General features: G+C 41.4%; 1 protein-coding gene and 1 long non-coding RNA gene across 2 annotated transcripts in view; one reads left to right on the top strand and one right to left on the bottom strand.

Annotated features, from left to right (window-relative positions):
- Window positions 1–623: 623 nt before the first annotated feature.
- LOC112242187 lies at window positions 624–14,574 on the bottom strand. The gene is made up of 7 exons (XR_006083225.1): window positions 14,170–14,574; window positions 11,205–11,346; window positions 7,660–7,753; window positions 2,542–2,821; window positions 2,038–2,149; window positions 1,430–1,557; window positions 624–929 (listed from the first exon to the last, which is right to left on the bottom strand). It is a non-coding gene; the product is annotated as an uncharacterized LOC112242187 (long non-coding RNA).
- Window positions 14,272–23,998, top strand: part of LOC112241160 (divergent protein kinase domain 1A) — a 23,822-nt gene continuing 14,095 nt past the window's right edge. The window contains exons 1-2 of the mRNA XM_024409597.2: window positions 14,272–14,658; window positions 14,780–14,863. Coding sequence (XP_024265365.1) covers window positions 14,644–14,658; window positions 14,780–14,863 — 99 coding nt within the window. The 5' untranslated portion in view covers window positions 14,272–14,643. The remainder of the gene's footprint in view (window positions 14,659–14,779; window positions 14,864–23,998) is intronic.

The following is a 23,998-nucleotide window of genomic DNA, read 5'->3' as shown; positions in this document are numbered from 1 at the left end:
GCTTTTCAAAACATTCATAAACAGTATGCGCAGCAAGCATGCAGTCAGTTATTAACAGATATGAGGACTATTTTAATAACCCTTCTCTGCCCTTAGTGCAAGTTCAGGCCAGCCCACAAAAGCAGGCTTTGTCGACAAAGAACAGTACCAGTTAAAGCTATTTGATGAACACAAGCTCTGGCAGAACCTGGAGCTCTGGCACACCAGAGCTTCAATTCTGACTGCAGAGCATCCACCTGAGAACAACTCAACAAGCATAAGAGCTGCCTGCTGACCTTCTGAACCATATTGCTTACACCTATCCAATACTCAGATATATACAAGTTCCTAGGGGGAAGGGCCTAGGGGTTGATTTGGGATTCAGGGAGTGTCTTCTTCACTGAGGTTTTATTGGTTGGAAAGAGCAAACAAAATGGTGACTTAGCACCACCAACTGAAAAGGTGGACAGTGCCTGTTGGGGTGTCTCTAGCTAGTCTACACCCCTATACTTTACCAGTTTGAATATTTTCTAGTCCTATTTTCTGTCCCCCACAGATGCAAAATACATTGTGCGATGAGTATTGTACAGGAAATGAATGAATAAACTATCCAGATCTTAATGACGTTATACCTCTTTGGCTCGTGTCTCCAGCTCACTCTCTCATAGCGTCCCTTCACTCCCTGTATCTGCTGCACACAGCTACTCAACTCATCCGTCTCCAAAAACCACACCTTCAACAGGGCAGAAAAAAAGGAAAAAAGCCTACTCTAACTAGAAATTATGATGAGAAATGAAAAGATCACATGTTATTGTGGCATAATTGAGTTGACTGAGAGAGATGAGAAAACGCACAAGGAGTTAAGTAAGTGTTCCTTGGTGGTAGACTCTGAAGCCTGCACTCAGAGCTCTTAAGGCCTCCTGGTCTTGTTTGTCTCTCGTCTTGCTCTCCTAAGAGATTGACATGATTGGGGCTGGGGTTAGTGCACTAGCCATGGGTATGTTAAGCCTGTGCTGGGCCTCCTGTCTCTCACGCTGTGTTGAAGAGAAGGTTCTCTCCAACTCCGCTATCTGAGAGTGTTTCTGCTTCATAATATATGCCATTTTATCCAAAGCGACAATCATGTGTGCATTCATTTCACATATGGATGGTCCCGGGAATCGAATCCACTACCCTAGCCTTATAAGCGCCGTGCTCTACCAACTGAGCTACAAAGGACCACTTCAAAGATATCTTCAACTGTACAGGACAGGCAGAAATGAATCACAAGAAACGGGAAGGAAACGCATGTATGACAGGACTGTAGTATGCACACAAGCACCTTTGCAGGCGGCCAAACATCTATGTTAACATAAGATCAGATGTGCGTGATGTTTATGGCATTGCTTATTGGAACTTTGGGTGAATCCTTATGAACAGTAAAGGGAACAGAAGCCATGAATCCTCTCACCATTTAGATTTGATCCTCTAGCTCCTTAGGTTACTCCGATCCAGCTCTCTGAGACTCCAACGCCTATGGGTGTCCCTCTTATTCAAGTTCAGAGTAGTTTTAAAGTGCCGGAGACTGCTGCTCTTCTCCTATGTTTCAAAACATATAGTTAGTCAACTAACTAGTCAACCTGAACTTATCATAGCCTATGTGTGAATATGGATGAGGAACTGGGTCTGTCTAAAACGAAAGGCAGCATCATGGTGGATTGAGACAGACCCGTGTGTTAGTGAAAGCATATGTGTGCGTGTGTTGTGGTTTGGTCTTCTCTACAGTCTGTGAAAATGCTCCATTTATTCTTCTCTGTAGCTGCCAGACATTATTCATCAATAACTAAAATATAACTCATTCACCACTAGAGGACAGACATCAGTCACACATACGGTACTGAAACAAGTCATATTTTGTTTCAGGCACTAGTTTAAGGCCTGATAAATCACTGAGTGACCCTAATTTTTCCTGGTATGTGACACTGTGTAACTCCTTTGAGATGCTGCCCTTTTCCTTGATTTGAGACCACTTATAATGGAAACAGTGGTACAGTATACTATTCATGTGTCCATCCTTACCCCTCTCTCCAGCTGGTTGATGCGTACAGTCCTCTCCTGCAGCTGTGTGTGTAGTTTCTGTATCTGGTATTCTGTCTGGGTGGTGTTGCAGGATACAAAGATACTTTGCGTACTTCATGTGTACCCACAATGTTACATGAAGGAGTACAAGGAAGAGGGACATTTTTTAGTTAATCTACTCTCCTATATGCATGTGAAGATGTGCTATATATAGACTACAATAGGATGTGTAGACAGTAAACTAGGGAAATACCCTGTCTTGAGTTTGGGGGACATCACACGGTGGCACAGGAGCTGGCAGACAAGGCTTAGCACAGAGTGATCCCCACCGCTTTATAACAAATAGTAACGGTATAGTAAAGTTGTATGGCCAACTTTGGAACAGTCTTATATTCAGTTATGTGCTGAGTTAGCAATAAGCAGGTTGCACTTTGGTTGCATGGGGAACATACAGAATACAACATTTAAAGAGGTTCTCATGTGAGAGTGTGGAGCTAGGCTCACCCCTAAGATACAGCAGGCTGAGGATGGCCTCTCGGGATGCTAGTTCAGCCTGGCTCTGCAGTGGTGATCTTTGACACTGCTCCGGTCTCTGCTCCTGGCTGGTAGTAAGGTGGCGTAGGTCCAAGCTGTCCTTCCTCAACACCTCTATGTCCTTCCCAACTCTCCCCCTGTCACTCAGTCTTTTCTCCAGTTCCACAGCCCCAGACAGAGGCCTCTTCCAGAAGAGAACGCAAGGTGGTTCTCTCTACACTCGTCGCCTCTGCTTTAATCCTTCAACTGGCTGGTAAAGGGAGAGAGCAAGTTGATTCCTAACTACTATTGTTACTATACACGGAGTACACAAAACATAAAGCACATAGACTGACCAGGTGAAAGCTATGATCCTATAACATGAACGCTGGGAAGCAAGTTCAGGGAGTCTATTTAATAAATAATTGAACATAGAACAAAACAAGAAACACGGGTAGCGTACAGACATGAACAGAAATAATAACGCCTCGGGAAAGAACCAAAGGGAGTGACATACAGTTGAAGTCGGAAGTTTACATACACCTTAGTCAAATACATTTAAACTCAGTTTTTCACAATTCCTGACATTTAATCCTAGTAAAAATTCCCTGTCTTAGGTCAGTTAGGATCACCACTTTATTTTAAGAATGTGAAATGCTCAGAATAAATGTAGAGAGAATTATTTCATATTTGATTTCTTTCATCACATTCCCAGTGGGTCAGAATTTTACATAATACACTCAATTATTATTTGGTAGCATTGCCTTTAAATTGTTTAACTTGGGTCAAACGTTTCAGGTAGCCTTCCACCAGCTTCCCACAATAAATTGGGTGAATTTTGGACAATTCCTCCTGACAGAGCTGGTGTAACTGAGTCAGGTTTGTAGGCCTCCTTGCTCGCACATGCTTTTTCAGTTCTGCCCCCAAATGTTCTATAGGTTTGAGGTTAGGGCTTTGTGATGGCCACTCCAATACCTTGACTTTGTTGTCCTTAAGCCATTTTGTCCTTAAGCCAGTATGCTTGGGGTCATTGTCCATTTGGAAGACCCATTTGCGACCAAGCTTTAACTTCCTGACCGATGTCTTGAGATGTTGCTTCAATATATCCACATAATTTTCCCCCCTCATAATGCCATCTATTTTGTGAAGGGCACCAGTCCCTCTTGCAGCAAAGCACCCCCCACAACATGATGCTGCCATCCTCGTGCTTCACGGTTGGGATGGTGTTCTTCGGCTTGCAAGCCTCCCCCTTTTTCCTCCAAACATAACGATGGTCATTATGACCAAATTTCGACAAAAACTATGGTCATTATGAACACATTTTGACAAAAAGTACGATCTTTGTCCCCATGTGCAGTTGCAAACCATAGTCTGGGTTTCTTATGGCGGTTTTGGAGCAGTGGCTTCTTCCTTGCTGAGCGGCCTTTCATGTTATGTCGATATAGGACTCATTTTACTGTGGATATAGACACGTTTGTACCCGTTTCCTCCAGCATCTTCACAAGTTCCTTTGCTGTTGTTCTGGGATTGATTTGCACTTTTCACACCAAAGTATGTCTCTAGGAGACAGAACGCGTCTCTTTCCTGAGCGGTATGATGGCTGTGTGGTCCCATGGTGTTTATACTTGCGTACTATTGTTTGTACAGATGAACGTGGTACCTTCAGGCATTTGGAAATTGCTCCCAAGGATGATCCAGACTTGTGGAGGTCTAAAACAAAATTCTGAGGTCTTGGCTGATTTCTTTTGATTTTCCCATGATGTCAAGCAAAGAGGCATTGAGTTTGAAGGTAGGCCTTGAAATACATCCACAGGTACACCTCCAATTGACACAAATGATGTCAATTAGCCTATCAGAAGCTTCTAAATTCATGACATCATTTTATGGAATTTTCCAACATGTTTAAAGGCACAGTCAACTTAGTGTATGGATGTAATAAACGTATCACTAGTCACTTTAAACAATGCCACTTTATATAATGTTTACATACCCTACATTACTCATCTCATATGTATATACTGTACTCTATACCATCTACTGCATCTTACCTATGCCGCTCAGCCGTCACTCATCCATCTATTTATATGTACATATTCTTATTCATTCCTTTACACTTGTGTGTATAAGGTAGTTGTGAAATTGATAGATCACTTGTTAGATATTACTGCACGGTCGGAACTAGAAGCACAAGCATTTCTCTACACTCGCATTAACATCTGCTAACCATGTGTATGTGACCAATAAAATTTGATTTGATTTAAATGTCTGACTCACTGGAATTGTGATACAGTGAATTATAAGTGAAATAATCTGTCTGCAAACAATTGTTGGAAAAAATTACTTTTGTCATGCAAAAAGTAGATATCCTAACCAACTTGCCAAAACTATAGTTTTTTAACAAGAAATTTGTGGAGCGGTTGAAAAACGAGTTTTAATGTCACCAACCTACAGTGCCTTGCCCAATTTTTCAGTTTTTGATTTGTTAAAAAAGTTTGAAATATCTAATAAATGTCGTTCCACTTCATGATTGTGTCCCACTTGTTGTTGATTCTTCACAAAAAAATACAGTTTTATATCTTTATGTTTGAAGCCTGAAATGCCGCAAAGTTCAAGGGGGCCGAATACTTTCGCAAGGCACTGTAAGTGTATGTAAACTTCTGACTTCAACTGTATATAGGGAAGGTAATCAGGCAGGTGTTTGAGTCCAGGTGAGTCTGATGAGGCGCGTAACGATGTGCGTAAGAATGAGCAGCCTGACGACCTTGAGCGTCGGAGAGGGAGTATACGTGACAGAACCCCCTCCCTGACGCATGACTCCAGCTGCAGGACGCCAACCAGAGGGACGCTCGGCCCGATCACGTTGGCTGACGTGCGGGAGCCTGACAAGCTGGCTGAGGCATTCCCAGTTGTGGCACTTGAACCCGATGATGTCACCTACACAAATACATTTAAATAATAACTCCCTGATGGTCCCCTTCTGTAACATGAACGCTCGGAGTCAGGAAGCAAGTTTAGGGAGTGTATTAAATAAATAAATTAACCTAGCCCAAAACAAGAAACACGGGTAGCATACAGATATGAACAGAAACAATAACACCTACGGAAAGAACAAAAGGGAGGGACGTGTATATGGAAGGTAATCAGGCAGGTGATTGAGTCCAGGTGAGTCATTATGCGCATCATGGTGACAGGTGTGCGTAATAATGAGCAGCCTGACGACCTTGAGCGTCGGAGAGGGAGTATACAAGACAGATCCCTTATTGATGTCACTTGTTAAATTCACTTCAATCAGTGTAGATGAAGGGGAGGAGACATGTTAAAGAAGGATATTTAAGCCTTGACACATTGATTGTGTATTTGTGCCATTCCGAGGGTGAACGGGTAAGACAAAAGATTTACACTGAACAAAAATATAAAACGCAACATGCAACAACTTCAAGAGTTACAGTTCATATAAGGAAATCAGTCAATTGAAAGTAATTCATTAGGCGCTAATCTATGGATTTCACATGACTGGTGTAGTGGAAATTATTTTATAGGGACACTCGAAGTCAATCTTAAATTAATCATTGTTTATTGTCAGCGCACTGGAGAGGTTCCAAAAAACTCAATGAAGTAGTTACATTAGTTCCCTTATATACTGACAAGTTATATTTGCATGACTCAGCTTATTCATCATTCAGAATTAATGTTTGGTTCATAACATGTGACAGACCAATATCTCACGAGGCTTCTTATCTAAGCTGACACCTTGAAACAGAGATGTCCCTTTCTCTCAACAAGCTTCTGGGCGTACTGCCAAATTGCAGATACTGATAGTGAGGATTCATTCAATCAGTCACATGAATGGACACAGATTGTTTTATAGAAAAGCACAAACAGAACACAGAAATTGGTTATTAGAAAAGTACAAACATAAAATGTCCACATTCCCTCCTTATCACTTGTGTGATAATAATCATTACATTTTAATGTAATTATTTTGATTTTAGCTTCTATATCATAATATTCTATACTCCTATTAAAGTAAGGGAAATCAACACAGAAAAAAAACACTTAATTTCAAGCCCTTCATTCTGTAATTAGTGTGGAAATACCATCAACATAATACACAGCATGTTAAATAGCACAATTTAGATAAAATTAAAATAAAATAAAAGCACACACTGCAGCCCCTTTGGCAATTTGTGATCCCCATCTTCCAAACAGGGATCCCAACCAAGTTGCAGGCATCTACTCTGGTTGTGGGGAATTATTCTTAGCAACAGCGGCAATGTATTCGGTGAGATCAGTCATATTAGAAGAGGGATCTGGGACAAAAGAACAACATTCGCCAATGATTGCACATGTGCTCCCTTGACCTGCCAAAAGAAAGTCAAGGGCCTCTTTGTTTCGCAGAGCCAATTTACGCAATTATTTTAGCATTGCCAATTTTCTCTTAGTCTCTAGAGATCTCCCGAATTTGGTCTAGGGCATATGCATATTGACTTTCACAGGGAAGAGAGAGAACACGTTATAACAGTTTCACACCAACCTTGATAAGAATGAGATTGGGACCAAGTTAGCCAAAGCTACAATCGAGTGACTCTCCTCACTAAATTTAGGGGCATAGCTCTGTCTCTAGAAGCCTCGCCTTTCCAAATCATAATTAGAAATATTGATAAATTATTCAACCCAAATTTAGAACAGAACCAACGTGAAGCACTAAGGACTATCACTTTAATTTAAGACCCTCAACTTAGCACGCACTGATACTGGCAGAATGTACATTTACATACAGTATATTCATCTCATAATTTCTATCAAGAACTTTTCTCATCACTTGTGGTAATGACAGATTGGTATACCAATGCATTCTTCATCTATATTACCATACATTTCACAGTGTGCATACATCCACAATCAACCGGAGATCCAAAATGTTTTATTTGGGGTAAGCCTAAATCAATTACGGGCACGGTTATTACGGGCACGGTTATTACGGGCACCCCCCACCCTCCCGGCACTTATCCTTCTGGCGTTTCCTCATGTTCTTCTTCAGATAGTGTTTCAGGACGTCCTTTTAATGGCATATGTTAAAAATGGATTAAATGGATGATAATGTCTCACCTGAGCCGCCACTGTCCATTTTCCTACCAGTACACCGGCAAGTATGGATGGGATGTCTCTCCATGCTCACTCCATGTGGACTCATGTCACACTCCTGAGAGAAAAGACATTTGATAGCTTTGTTGTTGTTAACAGGATGCTAGCTCGGACTCAGGTCTCACGGTAGAAGTGGTGAAGGACCATACTGAACACCATTTTTGCCATTGCTTCAGCCGCTAAGAGGGGGTTAAAGTTCACACTGTTCTTGGTCAAATTATCCCTTTCATGCACCCTTCCATAGACACCATCTGTGGTCACCTTCACCATAACCGAGAGGGAGGACAGACCAGAACAACAGTTTGGTTTGGGGCATATCTGATTCAGGAAATCCAGACAAATGATTTACTGCATGACACATTATTACTACTACCACCAATATTCTTAATACAGATTTCTAAAACAAATGTCAAAGAGAACAACAACACACAGTTGAAACAATTTTTTTCTCCCAAATTGGCTTATACTCCCCCATCGTCTAGGAGATCTCACTGCAGAGTTTCAGGTCAGGGAGTTAGAGAGCTAATCCTTAGAGAGAAATCCCAACCATCCAGCAGACCCAATCTGGTGAGATTTGTTATTGAAGCAAGACAAAAACGTATCACTTGATGTGGGTGAAAACTTCAACCCATTTGGAGCAACTGTTCACCAACATAATACCCCGTACCGCTAGCGGAACCCCTCGCCAAACAACCAATGAAATTGCAGGGCGCCAAATTCAATCATCAGAAATCTCATATTTCAAATTTCTCAAACATACAAGTATTAGACACCATTTTAAAGATAAAATTCTCCTTAATCCAACCACAGTGTCCGATTTCAAAAAAGCTTTTCGGCGAAAGCAGAACATATCATTATTTTAGGTCAGCAACTAGTCACAGAAAGCATACAGCGATTTTCCAACCAAAGAGAGGAGTCACAAAAATTCATCACTAACCTTTGATATTCTTCATCAGATGACACTCCCGGGACAACATGTTACACAATACATGTATGTTTTGTTCGATCAAGTTCATATTTATATCCAAAAACCTCAGTTTACATTTGGCTTTGCCTCCAAAACATCCCGTGAATTTGCACAGAGCCACATATATTTACAGAAATACTCATAATAAACATTGATAAAAGATACAAGTGTTATTTACAGATTTAAAGATATACAGCAACCGCTGTGTCAGATTTTTTTTAAACTTTACGGACAAAGCAAACCATGCAATAATCTGAGTACAGCGATCAGAGACCAAAACAACCCAAAAAGATATCCGCCATTTTGGAGTCAACATAAGTCAGAAATAGCATTATAAATATTCACTTACCTTTGATGATCTTCATCAGAATGCACTCCCAGGAATCCCAGTTCCACAATAAATGTTTGATTTGTTCCATAAAGTCCATCATTTATGTCCAAATAACTCCTTTTGGTTCACGCGATCAGAACACAATCTAAACTCACGACGCGCGGGCAGGTCCAGGCAAAAGTTCAGACGAAAAGTAATATTACAGTCCGTAGAAACATGTCAAACGAAGTATAGACTCAATCTTTAGGATGATTTTGTGGTTCAATTTGCCTGGTTACTCATTAATGTAATATCTAATTGTTTGGGATATCAACGAAAACTCCATCAGGAGTACAATAAATTGTAGCCGTAATCATGTTCAACATTCATTGGTTCTATTTATAATTTTATTGGTAAGTCAAGTCCTGTACAATGCTTTAACCTTTTCATACATCAAATGATCCATGACCCACTCTGAACATTGCTCAATAATTTTTACACCACTTATGTATGTCTACGTGTGGATCTGAAAGTTGTATATTATTATATATTTTTATATTGTTATTTCATCAGATCTCTAGTAACCCATTATACTCAATATTGTTACTTTATCTCTAGTAACCCATTATACATTTATGGTACATCACAAATCCCTCCTCTACACTAGTGTCCTATTCATACAGGGATTTAAATATTCACTCTAGTGATCTATTTATACAGGGGTTTAAATATTCATTCTAGTGTTCTATTTATACAGGGGTTTAAATATTCACTCTAGTATTCTATTTATACAGGGATTTACATATTCACTCTAGTGTTCTATTTATAGAGGGGACTTAAATATTAAGTCCAGTGATCTATTTATACAGTTGTTTAAATATTCAGTCTAGTGTTCTATTTAACAGCATATTTGGGAATAATACTCTCTTCTTTCATATCTCCATACAGAATCCCTTTATAATGTTTTAAATCTTTAGGTTTTCACCTCCACACCGCAGCAACGATCACAGCGCAGCAGCCCGAGAGGTACACATCTCTTTCATATCGAGGAAATCAATGTCCGGGGCATGTTACCCTCTCAAATATTTCAATGGCTTCTCCTGTAAGTGCTCACTACCTGTAGCTCGATGGGCAGTGGTGGACAGAACCCTAGATAACGTTATAGGTCGAAAAACTCAGCTCACACAGAACTGGTTGGGGTATTCATTATTTTTCCTATATAACTACACGTAGGTATTCACACCCACACAACTCCATGTGCATCTATGCACCATATGTATATTCAACGGTTTTAGCCTCCCAGACCACATAGACAATTCAGAAATGCCTGTAGACCGCTGCTTCCTATAGATATAAAACTCCACCGTGTTCAATAACACCACATGCTATTATTAGGAGTCCCAGACTACGATGGGTGGTGGTGGATAGAACCCCTAAATAAACGTTATAGATGGAAAAACTTAGCTCACATAGAAATGGAAAACTCAGCTCACATTCACACTGGAGCTGGTCCCCTGACAGCTCTCATTCACTCAGTGCGTTATAGCTAAATTTCAATCTCTTATTATCAAAATTCAATCATCTTATTATCCATATTTCTTAATATCCAAATTTCAATCAATCTTAATAGTAATCATTTAAATCAATTCATTATCCAGGTTTCAATCAGCTTAATATGTCATATCTCCCAATCACACAACTTTCACATCCATATTCACTTAGTACTATTCCCAAACACACTCGGTAATCTCCCTTATTACTCCATGTGCATCTTCAACGATTCTCTGTCGTTACTTCCTATTCCTTCACTTTACATATAGAATAGCACCTAGTGCACTTTATGCTATTCTCTACTAGTGGCTTCAGACCACATAGACACTTCCCTTATAAATTCCTACAGACAGCTGTCAGCGGGGCATGGTACTGTTACTTGCTCTAGTCTTCTCTCTAAAACTAGCTATAGCTTTCTTTCATGTCATATGTATCTTCAACAGTTCCTCTATAGTCTCTACAGTCACCATAGTCCCTACAGCATCCATAGTATAATTTGTTCATATAATCATAAATTATGCGGTCTCTACAGACTCTATAGTCTTGTCACTTTCCATACATATAGAATAACACCTCGGCCTATTACTTAAATAAGACTAGTGGTACCCTCTATACATATCTTTGTTAAGTTTTATTATATATTTCAAATGTTTTATACAAATTCATTTAAAATTGACTTACCGAAATCAGTTGCCGTCCCTCAATTGTTCATGGATGATGGGTCTCCTCCTGGGCAGCTCACAGTAAAGGTCTGGCCTGGGTGGGTCTCGTCGTCTTTTGGTCAGACGGGAATTTCCCTCACGCTCCTTAAAATGTGCCCCAACTGGAAAGCAGGCAGAATCAATCATCCTGTTCATTGACGCCAAATTGTTGTGGAAATTAATTTATAGAGATACAGGAACTCAATCTTAAATTAATCATTGTTTATTGTCAACCTGCTGGAGAGGTTCCAACAAACTCAATGCACCAAGTACAAATGTCGATTAGGAGCTCTAATGGGGCAGTCCCGTTAGTTCCTTATATACTGAGTTATATTTGCATGATTTAGCTTATTCATCATTCATAATTAATGTTTGCTTCCTTCATGTGATGACCAATACTGGGTCATGCATGTGACAGACCAATACCTCACTAGGCTTCTTCTCTCTAAGCTGAGACCTTGAAACGGAGATATCCCTAACTAGCAGTCAAACAGGGAAATGTGTCCAACGATTGGAACCATTTCCTTGTTTGACCGCAAGGTTTTATTGGTATTATGACTCATATTGTGGTACTCTATAAACTACATGGTTTCCCCAAGGCGTAGTGGGAGGACCACACAACATATCATTGCCTGACTCCAAGTTTACTTTGATATGATGGTTATTATATCAATATTTGCACATAAAGGCGTTTCCGCCGCCATTTGTCGCATAAATCATTTTATATACATAAAAAGATCCCACTATGTCGAATGAACAAATTGTCTGTCTGCATTTATAAAATTGTACAGGCATTTCATGTTTCCATCAGCCCAGTCGTGACTTTTTCCACACATCAATAATTAATCTGCATGAAATGGTTGGATGGAAACATGGTTTATGATTGTGATTTAACACGCTATCTTTCTGCTGCACTTATCAGCCAACCAGACCCAATATTGATGATTATGTAGGCTAAATCAAGTGTTATCAAATGTAATGCTGCTGTGGCCATACTGTTTATATACAGTGCATTTGGAAAGTAGTCAGACCATGACTTTTTGTTACGTCACAGCCTTATTCTTAAATAAATTCAGTTATTTTTTTTACCCTCATCAATCTACACATAATACCCAATAATGACAAAACGAAAACAGGTTTTTAGAAAACGTTGCACCAAAAAATTAGAAACTGAAATACCTTCAGACCCTTTGCTATGAGACTGGATTGTGTCGAGGCACAGATCTGGGGAAGGGTACCAAAAAATGTCTGCAGCATTGAAGGTCCCCAAGAACACAGTGGCATCCTTTAATCTTAAATGGAAGAAGTTTGGATTCACCAAGACTCTTCCTAGAGCTGGCCACCCAGCCAAACTGAGCAATCGGGGGAGAAGGTCCTTGGTCAGGGAAGTGACCAAAAACCTGATGGTAACTCTGACAGAGCTCCAGATTTAATCTGTGGAGATGGGAGAACCTTCCAGAAGGACAACCATCTCTGCAGCACTCCACCAATCAGGCCTTTATGATAGAGTGGCCAGACAGAAGCCACTCCTCAGTAAAAAGGCACATGACAGCCTGCTTGGAATTTGCCATAAGGCACCTAAAGGACTCTGGCCATGAGGAACAAGATTCTCTGGTCTGATGAAACCAAGATTGAACTCTTTGGCCTAAATGCCAAGTGTCACATCTGGAAGAAACCTGGCACCATCCCTACAATGAAGCATGGTGGTGGCAGTATCATGCTGTGGGGATGTTTTTCAGATGCAGGGACTGGGAGGATAGTCAGGATCGAAGGAAAGATGAATGAAGCAAAGTACAGAGAGATCCTTGAAGAAAACCTGTTCCAGAGCGCTCAAGACCTCAGGACTGGGGCAAAGGTTCACCTTTCAACAGGACAACAACCCTAAGCACACAGGCAAGACAACGCAGGAGTGGCTTCGAGACAAGTCTCTGAATGTTCTTGAGTGGCCCAGCCAGGAGTCCGGACGTGAACCCGATCGAACATCTCTGGAGAGACCTGAAAATATCTGTGCAGCGAAGCTCCCCATCCAATCTGACAGAATTTGAGAGAATCTGCAGAGAATGGGAGAAACTCCCCAAATACAGGTGTGCCAAGCTTGTAGCATCATACCCAAAAAAGACTTGAGGCTGCAATCACTGCCAAAGGTGCTTCAACAAAGTACTGTGCAAAGGGTCTGAATAGTTATGCAAATGTAAGTTCTTTTTTTTAATGTATACATTTTCTTAAAACCTGTTTTTGCTTTGTCATTATGGGGTAATTGTGTGTAGATTTATCAGTACGAAACAATTTAATCCATTTTAGAATAAGGCTGTAAAGTAACAATGTGGAAAAAGTCCTTCCACAAGATATTGTCCCGACACAAATCTAGGGTTGCTACCAAGCCGGCTGGTCCTTCGTTCTATTGGTTCGGTTGCTAGAGAAGTGACCCAGTTGTTCAGTTTTTTTTGTGTTCTCCATCTATGGATGCGACCCAGTCGTTCGTTCTAAATGTTCCATTTTCATACTGGCTGGCAACATTCTTATTGCTTGCTAGCTAGCCAACTATGTCTAATTTACAGTCACGTCAAAAAGTGCAGCCAGAATATCAGATGCATTTAAATTTGTTTAAATTGTTTTACAGAGACACTTATTTGGATGCATCCATAACAATGAGGCATACAAAGTGTGCTCACTCGTCAGGACACTGTTGTTCAGAGAGGAGCTAGCCAACAACACCGCTAACACAATTGCTTCAAACTGTAGCTGGAAAGACTGCAAACGGTCTGCACTTTGTTTCGTTTTGCCTTGTTACAACTGACACTTCTTTGTATAAAAATCCATAAAAATGACGCCGGCGGATTCAAGATTAACTGGCTGAGAAACGCTTTTATCCTGTAAATTTAGATTATTTGCTAGGGGGCAGTTGATTAGTTTGGCTACTTCATAGATGTATGTACTGCTCTTACCTGTTTGGTCAATGGACATTGTGGAGTTTGACATAATCAAGTCTAAATAACATCCGTGTGAACAGTCGATGACCAAGCTCGCCTGCCACTCACTTCACACTTCTAAGTGGTTTTGTTGTTTACAACATGAAAGGGATGCAGGGTTCTGTGTTCTGGTTGTTTGACGTAAAGTAACAGAACGCGCGTGTTACTTTAACTTTTTTAACACTTTTGTCTGTGTTCTCCACGACTCACTATTTAAATGCTGAATATCAGGTATATGTGGTAGTCTACCGATCAACAGCCTTTTGCTAACATTTGTGACAGTACTGCAATTGTATGTACCATTATCAATGAGCCCTTTTCCCATACAATCCCCTCCCACTCTGTCTAACCGTGTACCAAGACAACTGCAGCGCGCTGATAGCGTTCACGTGGATGCTGTTTTGCAGCATCAGAGGCGCACTTCCCAAGACCTAATTTATTTGACCGGGGATGATACATGATTTGGTAAAACGGACTATTATTTGTTAAGCACTGTGGTTAATTATTGCTACACCAGAAGGCAGAATATACGATAATATGTATATATTTGTTCGCTTCTTATGGGGTTTTCTTTTTCCTCCGGCAGGTTAGTGGTGTGAGATGTTCATTATTTGCCATGGCAAGAGGTCTGTTTTCATGCGTCTGGCTGAGGAAGCCTATCTACATACAGGTAAGCCAATGGAAAATCTTTCCTATACTTTCTCGAGGTTGGACCATCACCTATTCACTATTGGAAGGTTGATTTATTCATGATACAGTATGGCACTTTCAACATTATATTTATATTTTGGACACAATTGAATATACATTCATTTGCAATATTTAGATTTTGGTAGACTATACTTTGTGGCTTTATATTATTGTCATTGCCATCATTAATGCTTGTGTGGTTGTTGCATCTGATACAAATGTTTCCTTTAAATTAAGTATCATCATTGATCATATTTGCAATATGGCACTTAATGCTTTGTGGTGCCCAAGAGCAGCAGTCATTGGTCAAATTCAGTAGGCTACTCACCGTTGCTGTAGCAACAGAGCTGATCATCCAGTGTTCACACAGGACAGGACACAAGGTTTTTTTTCCCTCCCATGAATGCATTCAATTGTTGGTTCTTCTAGCTAAAAATATGTTTTGCTATCTTAGGTTGTAAACCCTCTTATTTGCATTGTCCGAGTATGAGCTCCTGGTGCTGCTCTCGCTCATATTTACCTCCCATCAGAAATACTGTCTTTATGTTATACTCAACCCCATTCCCTTTATAGTGCACTACTTTGACCAGAGCCCTATACTTTGACCAGGGCCCCAGGCTCCCTCATTTGTTGACTTCTGTGATCGTAAAAGCCTTGGTTTCATGCATGTCAACATCAGAAGCCTCCTCCCTAAGTTTGTTTTACTCACTGCTCTAGCACACTCTGCTAACCCTGATGTCCTTGCTGTGTCTGAATCCTGGCTCAGGAAGGCCACCAAAAATTCAGAGATTTCCATACCCAACTATAACATCTTCCGTCAAGATAGATCTGCCAAAGGGGAGGAGTTGCAGTCTACTGCAGAGATAGCCTGCAAAGTAATGTCATACTTTCCAGGTCCATACCCAAACAGTTCGAACTACTAATTTTGAAAATTACTCTCTCCAGAAATAAGTCTCTCACTGTTGCCGCCTGCTACCGACCCCCTCAGCTCCCAGCTGTGCCCTGGACACCATTTGTGAATTGATCGCCCCCATCTAGCTTCAGAGTTTGTTCTGTTAGGTGACCTAAACTGGGATATGCTTAACACCCCGCCAGTCCTACAATCTAAGCTAGATGCCCTCAATCTCACACAAATCATCAAGGAACCCACCAGGTACAACCCTAACTCTGTAAACAAGGGCACCCTCATAGACGTCATCCTGACCAACTGGCCCTCCAAATACACCTCTGCTGTCTTCAACCAGGATCTCAGCGATCACTGCCTCATTGCCTGTATCCGCTACGGAGCCGCAGTCAAACGACCACCCCTCATCACGGTCAAACGCTCCCTAAAACACTTCTGTGAGCAGGCCTTTCTAATCGACCTGGCCCGTATATCCTGGAAGGACATCGACCTCATCCCGTCAGTTGAGGATGCCTGGTCATTCTTTAAAAGTAACTTCCTCACCATTTTAGATAAGCATGCTCCGTTCAAAAATGCAGAACTAAGAACAGATACAGTCCTTGGTTCACCCCAGACCTGACTGCCCTCGACCAGCACAAAAACATCCTGTGGCGGACTGCAATAGCATCGAATAGTCCCCGTGATATGCAACTGTTCAGGGAAGTCCGGAACCAATACACGCAGTCAGTCAGGAAAGCTAAGGCCAGCTTCTTCAGGCAGAAGTTTGCATCCTGTAGCTCCAACTCCAAAAGTTCTGGGACACTGTGAAGTCCATGGAGAACAAGAGCACCTCCTCCCAGCTGCCCACTGCACTGAGGCTAGGTAACACGGTCACCACCGATAAATCCATGATTATCGAAAACTTCAATAAGCATTTCTCAACGGCTGGCCATGCCTTCCGCCTGGCTACTCCAACCTCGGCCAACAGCTCCTCCCCCGGCAGCTCCTCGCCCAAGCCTCTCCAAGTTCTCCTTTACCCAAATCCAGATAGCAGATGTTCTGAAAGAGCTGCAAAACCTGGACCCGTACAAATCAGCTGGGCTTGACAATCTGGACCCCCTATTTCTGAAACTATCCGCCGCCATTGTCGCAACCCCTATTACCAGCCTGTTCAACCTCTCTTTCATATCGTCTGAGATCCCCAAGGATTGAAAGCTGCCGCAGTCATCCCCCTCTTCAAAGGGGGAGACACCCTGGACCCAAACTGTTACAGACCTATATCCATCCTGCCCTGCCTATCTAAGGTCTTCGAAAGCCAAGTCAACAAACAGGTCACTGACCATCTCGAATCCCACCGTACCTTCTCCGCTGTGCAATCTGGCTTCCGAGCCGGTCACAGGTGCACCTCAGCCACACTCAAGGTACTAAACGATATCATAACCGCCATCGATAAAAGACAGTACTGTGCAGCCGTCTTCATCGACCTTGCCAAGGCTTTCGACTCTGTCAATCACCATATTCTCATCGGCAGACTCAGTAGCCTCGGTTTTTCGGATGACTGCCTTGCCTGGTTCACCAATTACTTTGCAGACAGAGTTCAGTGTGTCAAATCGGAGGGCATGCTGTCCGGTCCTCTGGCAGTCTCTATGGGGTACCACAGGGTTCAATTCTCGGGCCGACTCTTTTCTCTGTGTATATCAATGATGTTGCTCTTGCTGCGGGCGATTCCCTGATCCACCTCTACGCAGACGACACCATTCTATATACTTTCGGCCCGTCATTGGACACTGTGCTATCTAACCTCCAAACAAGCTTCAATGCCATACAACACTCCTTCCGTGGCCTCCAACTCCTCTTAAACGCTAGTAAAACCAAATGCATGCTTTTCAACCGATCGCTGCCTGCACCCGCATGCCCGACTAGCATCACCACCCTGGATGGTTCCGACCTTGAATATGTGGACATCTATAAGTACCTAGGTGTCTGGCTAGACTGCAAACTCTCCTTCCAGACTCATATCAAACACCTCCAATCAAAAATCAAATCAAGAGTCGGCTTTCTATTCCGCAACAAAGCCTCCTTCACTCACGCCGCCAAGCTTACCCTAGTAAAACTGACTATCCTACCAATCCTCGACTTCGGCGATGTCATCTACAAAATGGCTTCCAACACTCTACTCAGCAAACTGGATGCAGTATATCACAGTGCCATCCGTTTTGTCACTAAAGCACCTTATACCACCCACCACTGCGACTTGTATGCTCTAGTCGGCTGGCCCTCGCTACATATTCGTCGCCAGACCCACTGGCTCAGGTCATCTACAAGTCCATGCTAGGTAAAGCTCCGCCTTATCTCAGTTCACTGGTCACGATGGCAACACCCATCCGTAGCACGCGCTCCAGCAGGTGTATCTCACTGATCATCCCTAAAGCCAACACCTCATTTGGCCGCCTTTCGTTCCAGTACTCTGCTGCCTGTGACTGGAACAAATTGCAAAAATCGCTGAAGTTGGAGACTTTTATCTCCCTCACCAACTTCAAACATCAGCTATCTGAGCAGCTAACCGATCGCTGCAGCTGTACATAGTCTATTGGTAAATAGCCCACCCATTTTCACCTACCTCATCCCCATACTGTTTTTATTTATTTACTTTTCTGCTCTTTTGCACACCAATATCTCTACCTGTACATGACCATCTGATCATATATCACTCCAGTGTTAATCTGCAAAATTGTAACTATTCGTCTACCTCCTCATGCCTTTTGCACACATTGTACATTGTATATAGACTCCCCCTTTGTTTTCTACTGTGTTATTGACTTGTTAATTTGTTTATTCCATGTGTAACTCTGTGTTGTCTGCTCACACTGCTATGCTTTATCTTGGCCAGGTTGCAGTTGTAAATGAGAACTTGTTCTCAACTAGCCTACCTGGTTAAATAAAGGTGAAAATAAAAAACTCCATCACTCTCCTTCTTGGTCAAATAGCCCTTACACATCCAAGAGGTGTATTGGGTCATTGTCCTGTTGAAAAACCAATGATAGTCCCAATAAGCCCAAACCAGATGGGATGGTGTATCGCTGCAGAATGCTGTGGTAGCCATGCTGGTTAAGTGTGCCTTGAATTCTAAGTAAATCACAGACAGTGTCACCAGCAAAGCACCCCCACACATCACACCTCCTCCCCCATGCTTCACGGTGGGAACCACACATGCAGAGATCATTCGTTCACCTACTCTGCGTCTCACAAAGACACGGTGGTTGGAACAAAAATCTCAAATTTAGAATCATCAGACTAAAGGAAGATTTCCACCAATCTAATGTCCATTGCTCATGTTTCTTGGCCCAAGCAAGTCTCTTCATCTTTTTGCTGTCCTTTAATAGTGGTTTCTTTGCCTCAATTGACCATGAAGGCCTGATTCACAAAGTCTCCTCTGAACAGTCGATGTTGAGGTGTCTGTTACTTGAACTCCGCTGCAATTTCAGAGGCTGGTAACTCTAATGAGCTTATCCTCTGGAGCAGAGGTAACTCTGGGCCTTCCTTTCCTGTGGTGGTCCTCATGAGAGCCAGTTTCATCATAGCGCTTGATGGTTTTTGTGACTGCACATTTTCCGTATTGACTGACCTTCAAGGGTTTTACCAAATAGGGCTATCTTCTGTATACCACCCCTACCTTGTCACAACACAACTGATTGGCTCAAATGCATTAAGAAGTAAAGAAATTCCACAAATTTCTTTTAACAAGGCACACCTGTTAATTGAAATGCATGCCAGCTGGTTGAGAGAATGCCAAGAGTGTGCAAAGCTGTCATCAAGGCAAAGGGTGGCTACTTTAAAGAATCTAAAATCAAAAATATTTTTTGATTTGTTTAACACTTTATTGGTTACTACATGATTCCATATGGGTTATTTCACAGTTTTGGTGTCTTCACTATTATTCTACAATGTAGAAAATTGTAAAATTAAAGAAAAACCCTTGAATCAGTAGGTGTGTACAAACCTTTGACTAGTACTGTATATACTGTTCTATTCTACTGTATTTTAGTCAATGCCACTCCGACATTGCTCGTCCTAATATTTATATATTTCTTTATTCCATTATTTTACTTTTAGATTTGTGTGTATTGTTGTGATTTGTTAGATATTACTGCACCGTTGGAGCTAGGAACACAAGCATTTAGCTTATTACACCCGCAATAACATCTGCTAAATATGTGTCTGTGACCAATAACATTTGATTTGATAAACCCTAAGGCCCAATGTAATGCATGAAAGTCAGTATTTAGAGGACAAACAGCGTTCCAAAAGGCACCCTACTCCCTATAAAGTGTATTGATTTTGACCAGGGACAGTTAATGCACGATACAAGGGAATGGAGAGCCATTTGGGATGCACTCTTGCTCTTTCCCCACTAGCAGCCTATGGGATCCTGTATAGGAGAGAGAAATGCATCATTACAGAGTTGAAAGGATAGCCCTCAAAACAGTGAGTTTTAAAGGCCCAACCACAGACAGTTGAAGTTTACATACACCTTAGTCAAATACAATTAAACTCAGTTTTTCACAATTCCTGAAATTTAATCCTAGTAAAAATTGTCTTAGTTCAGTTAGGATCACTACTATTTTCACTATTTTAAGAATGTGAAATATCAGAATATTAGTAGAGAGAATTATTTATCTCAGCTTTTATTTTTTTCATCACATTCCCAGTGGGTCAGAAATGTACATACACTCAATTAGTATTTGGTAGGATTGCCTTTAAATTGTTTAACTTGGGTCAAACGTTTCGGGTGGCCTTCCACAAGCCTCCCTCAATAAGTTGGGTGAATTTTGGCCCATTCCTCCTGCCAGAGCTGGTGTAACTGAGTCAGGTTTGTAGGCCTCATTGCTCGCACACACTTTTTCAGTTCTGTCCCCAAATCTTCTATAGGATTGAGGTCAGGGCTTTGTGATGCCCACTCCAATAATTTGACTTTGTTGTCCTTAAGCCATTTTGCCACAACTTTGGAAGTATGCTTGGGGTTATTGTCCATTTGGAAGACCCATTTGCAACCAAGCTTTAACTTCCTGACTGATGTCTTGAGATGTTGCTTCAATAATGCCATTATAGATCTACTGAAACCATTTATAGAGACCATGTATAATCATTATTAATCAGGAAGGAAGTGTTAAAAAAAGGCAATAACAATTTAGAGTGTGTCAGAAAGATACACACTGAGTGTACAAACATGAGGAACACCTGCTCTTTCCAAGACATAGACTGACCAGGTGAATCCAGGTGAAAGCTATGATCCCTTATTGATGTCACTTGTTAAATCCACTTCAATTGGTGTAGATTACGGGGAAGAGACAGGTTACAGAAGGATTTTTAAGCTTGAAGTAAATTCCATTTAAATCAAAATGTATTGGTCACATACACATGGTTAGCAGATGTTTTGGTGAGTGTAGCGAAATGCTTGTAATTTAGACATTGATTGTGTGTGTGTGTGCCATTCAGAGGGTGAATGGGCAAGACAAAAGATTTAAGTGACTTTGAATGGGGTATGGTAGTAGGTGCCAGGTTTGAGTGTGTCAAGCAATGCAACGCTACTGGGTTTTTCCACCCAAAAGAAATCCAGCCAACTTGACACAACTGTGGAAAGCATTGGAGTCAACATGGGCCAGCATCCCTGTAGAATGTTTTCAACACCTTGTAGAGTCCATGCCCTAACGATTTGAGGACAAAGGGGGGTTCAACTAAATATTTGGAAGGTGTTCCTAATGTTTTTTACACTCAGTGTAGATTGTACAGTACTGTAACTGTCTCTCTGTACCTAACCATGTGTTACCACGGAGAGCCACTGGGTTGTTGATTACTAAAGTAAGTATTCCAATTCCAAATTCTATGGGTAGAACACTCTGAGGATGTGCAAAAGACAGAGAAGATTGTGTAGATATGGGGTCAAATTAAATGATATAATTGATTCAATGCTGGCTCATACAGAATACATAGATAATCTATCTCTCCCCTCATTCTATGGCCCTCTTCACCTCTGTCCAGAGATTTATTGTTCTCTCTGTCACAATGGTAAAGTCATCTGGGAAGAATGAGTCACCTGGTCTGTGCTCACAGATGGTAGCTTGACTAAAACAAACAGAGTTGCAAGACCAACAGAGACTGGGAACATGGAAGAAGTCCTCTGAGTCTCCTCCCTCCCTGGTCTGTCACTGGCTACATCCCAAATGACAACATATTCCCTATATAGTGCACCTATTCCCTATATAGCCCTATGGGCCCTGGTCAAAAGTAGTGCACTGGGCTCTGGTCAAAATATGTGCACTATATAGGGAATAGGGTCCCATTTTGGCCTGTATTCATGGAAGCCAAGGGAGGCCAGGCTGCCCCAACAAAATTTACCATAAAAAAAAACATTTCAAATAATTCATCTTTTGTCTCTCTGTGTTTCATAATTTCCCTTCAATTCGCAAAAAGCTGAATGTATCTCAGTGGAGAAAGCATCCAAGTGAGCGAAACAGCGCCCCTTTCTCTCTGTATGTGTAGGTCATCTATCTGATGCTGTCTGGTACAAAAGAGTATGACATTGTTGCTGCCTGTAGCATTGAATACAGGGGAAGCCAAACAGTGTTGAGCTCAACTGTGAATGGTCCTGGTGTACTTTTAAAAAAAGTGTCAAGGGAAGCCAGTTTGGATTTGACTTCTTCCCGATCACATCGCATCGAGAGCATACGTCATTGACAGAAACTTGTTGTGTGTCTCATTGAGTTGTTTTCTTCCGGTGGCTAGCTAGCTAGCTAAAACTGTCCCTTTCCTAAATTAGCCATGGGATGGAGATAGGCATTTGGACTTGTGTTTTTAGGCTACATAATTCTCTGTAATGGCCAACGATTTTATCCAACCATAAATTCATACATTGTTCCCCTGGCCTGAGAGGATGGAAGTTCAATATAGAAGGCTAATGATTAACCTCAGTGTCCCTATACCTGGATGGTTTGCTAACTTGCGCTTATGTGACTAGAATGACGTTGTAAGTAACAGCCAACTTTTCAGGACATAGACGTGTCTTATATGGGCAGAAAGCTTAAATTATTGTTAATCTAACTGCAATGTCCAATTTACAGTAGCTATTGCAGTGAAAAAATACAATGCTATTGTTTGAGGAGAGTGCAACAACAACTTATCACTCCAGCTGGTTTGATACAGTCATCTCTGAGGGTAAATAATGTACTTACATTCAGTAATCTTGCTCTGATTTGTCATCCTAAGGGTCCCAGAGATCAAATGTAGCATAGTTTTGTTTGATCAAATACATTTTTATATTCAGTAGGAACTGGGTTTTACAGTTTGAACCCTTGCTGTGTCTTGAGCTACAGGCAGTTAGATTTGGGTATGTCATTTTAGGCAAAAATTGAATAAAGGGTCCGATCCTTACTAAAGCTGCCCATAAAAGGAAGTTAGGCTAGCGAGCAAGCATTTTCGCCGGTAGCCTAGAACAACAAAAAATGTAAGTGTGTACTGTATGACAGAGTGGTAGAGTGTTTCGTCAACATGAAAGAGAGGCGGATGGCATTGGCGTTTCTCTACAATTAGGGTGAGTGAACATGTTTTTTCTACTTGCCCAAACACACACGCACAAACACACTAAAATCAGAACCATGGACAGCCATATCATATTTAGCTTACTTTGATTGGACTACATTGTTCTGGGTATCTTTTAGCATTGGTGATTTGATGATGTTAAAATGTTGAAGTTGAAATGGTGCTGGAATAGTGAACAGAAAACAGCTCCTGTTTTCTTTGCGACTTGCGGTAACTCTGTGGTTTTAAATCATTAGTTGTTTGGTAGTCCGAAAATGTCAGAAACATTAACTTGCTTGACCATGCTGTAGGTCATGTAACTGTTTGTTACATGCGATATGCTTTGTGTAGTTCACCGGACAGATGTTGCTCTCCGGTTTTGTGATGAAACAAAGGTGTGGTTGAATTTATTCTGCCACTGTATCTTCTTATTGTCTCGGCCTTAGGCCTATATAACAATGTCACAAGGCATATGAACTAACAGGTTATAACGCATACAACACAATTATCACAAAAACATTTTTGGTTGTAATATGGCATTTTTTTCTGTCTGCGCTTCCCCAGGGATTTTATCCACGCACTGCTATTGTATGGGACACAGCCTTTGTCAGTAAACAGGGCTGTATTGACTCCCTGTCCCCAAACACACTCTGTTTC

The sequence above is a fragment of the Oncorhynchus tshawytscha genome, linkage group LG01, assembly GCF_018296145.1.
Source record: "Oncorhynchus tshawytscha isolate Ot180627B linkage group LG01, Otsh_v2.0, whole genome shotgun sequence".
Lineage (NCBI taxonomy): Eukaryota > Metazoa > Chordata > Actinopteri > Salmoniformes > Salmonidae > Oncorhynchus > Oncorhynchus tshawytscha.
Note: the sequence above shows the minus strand (reverse complement) of the source record. Positions and strands in the feature narration are given on the sequence as shown.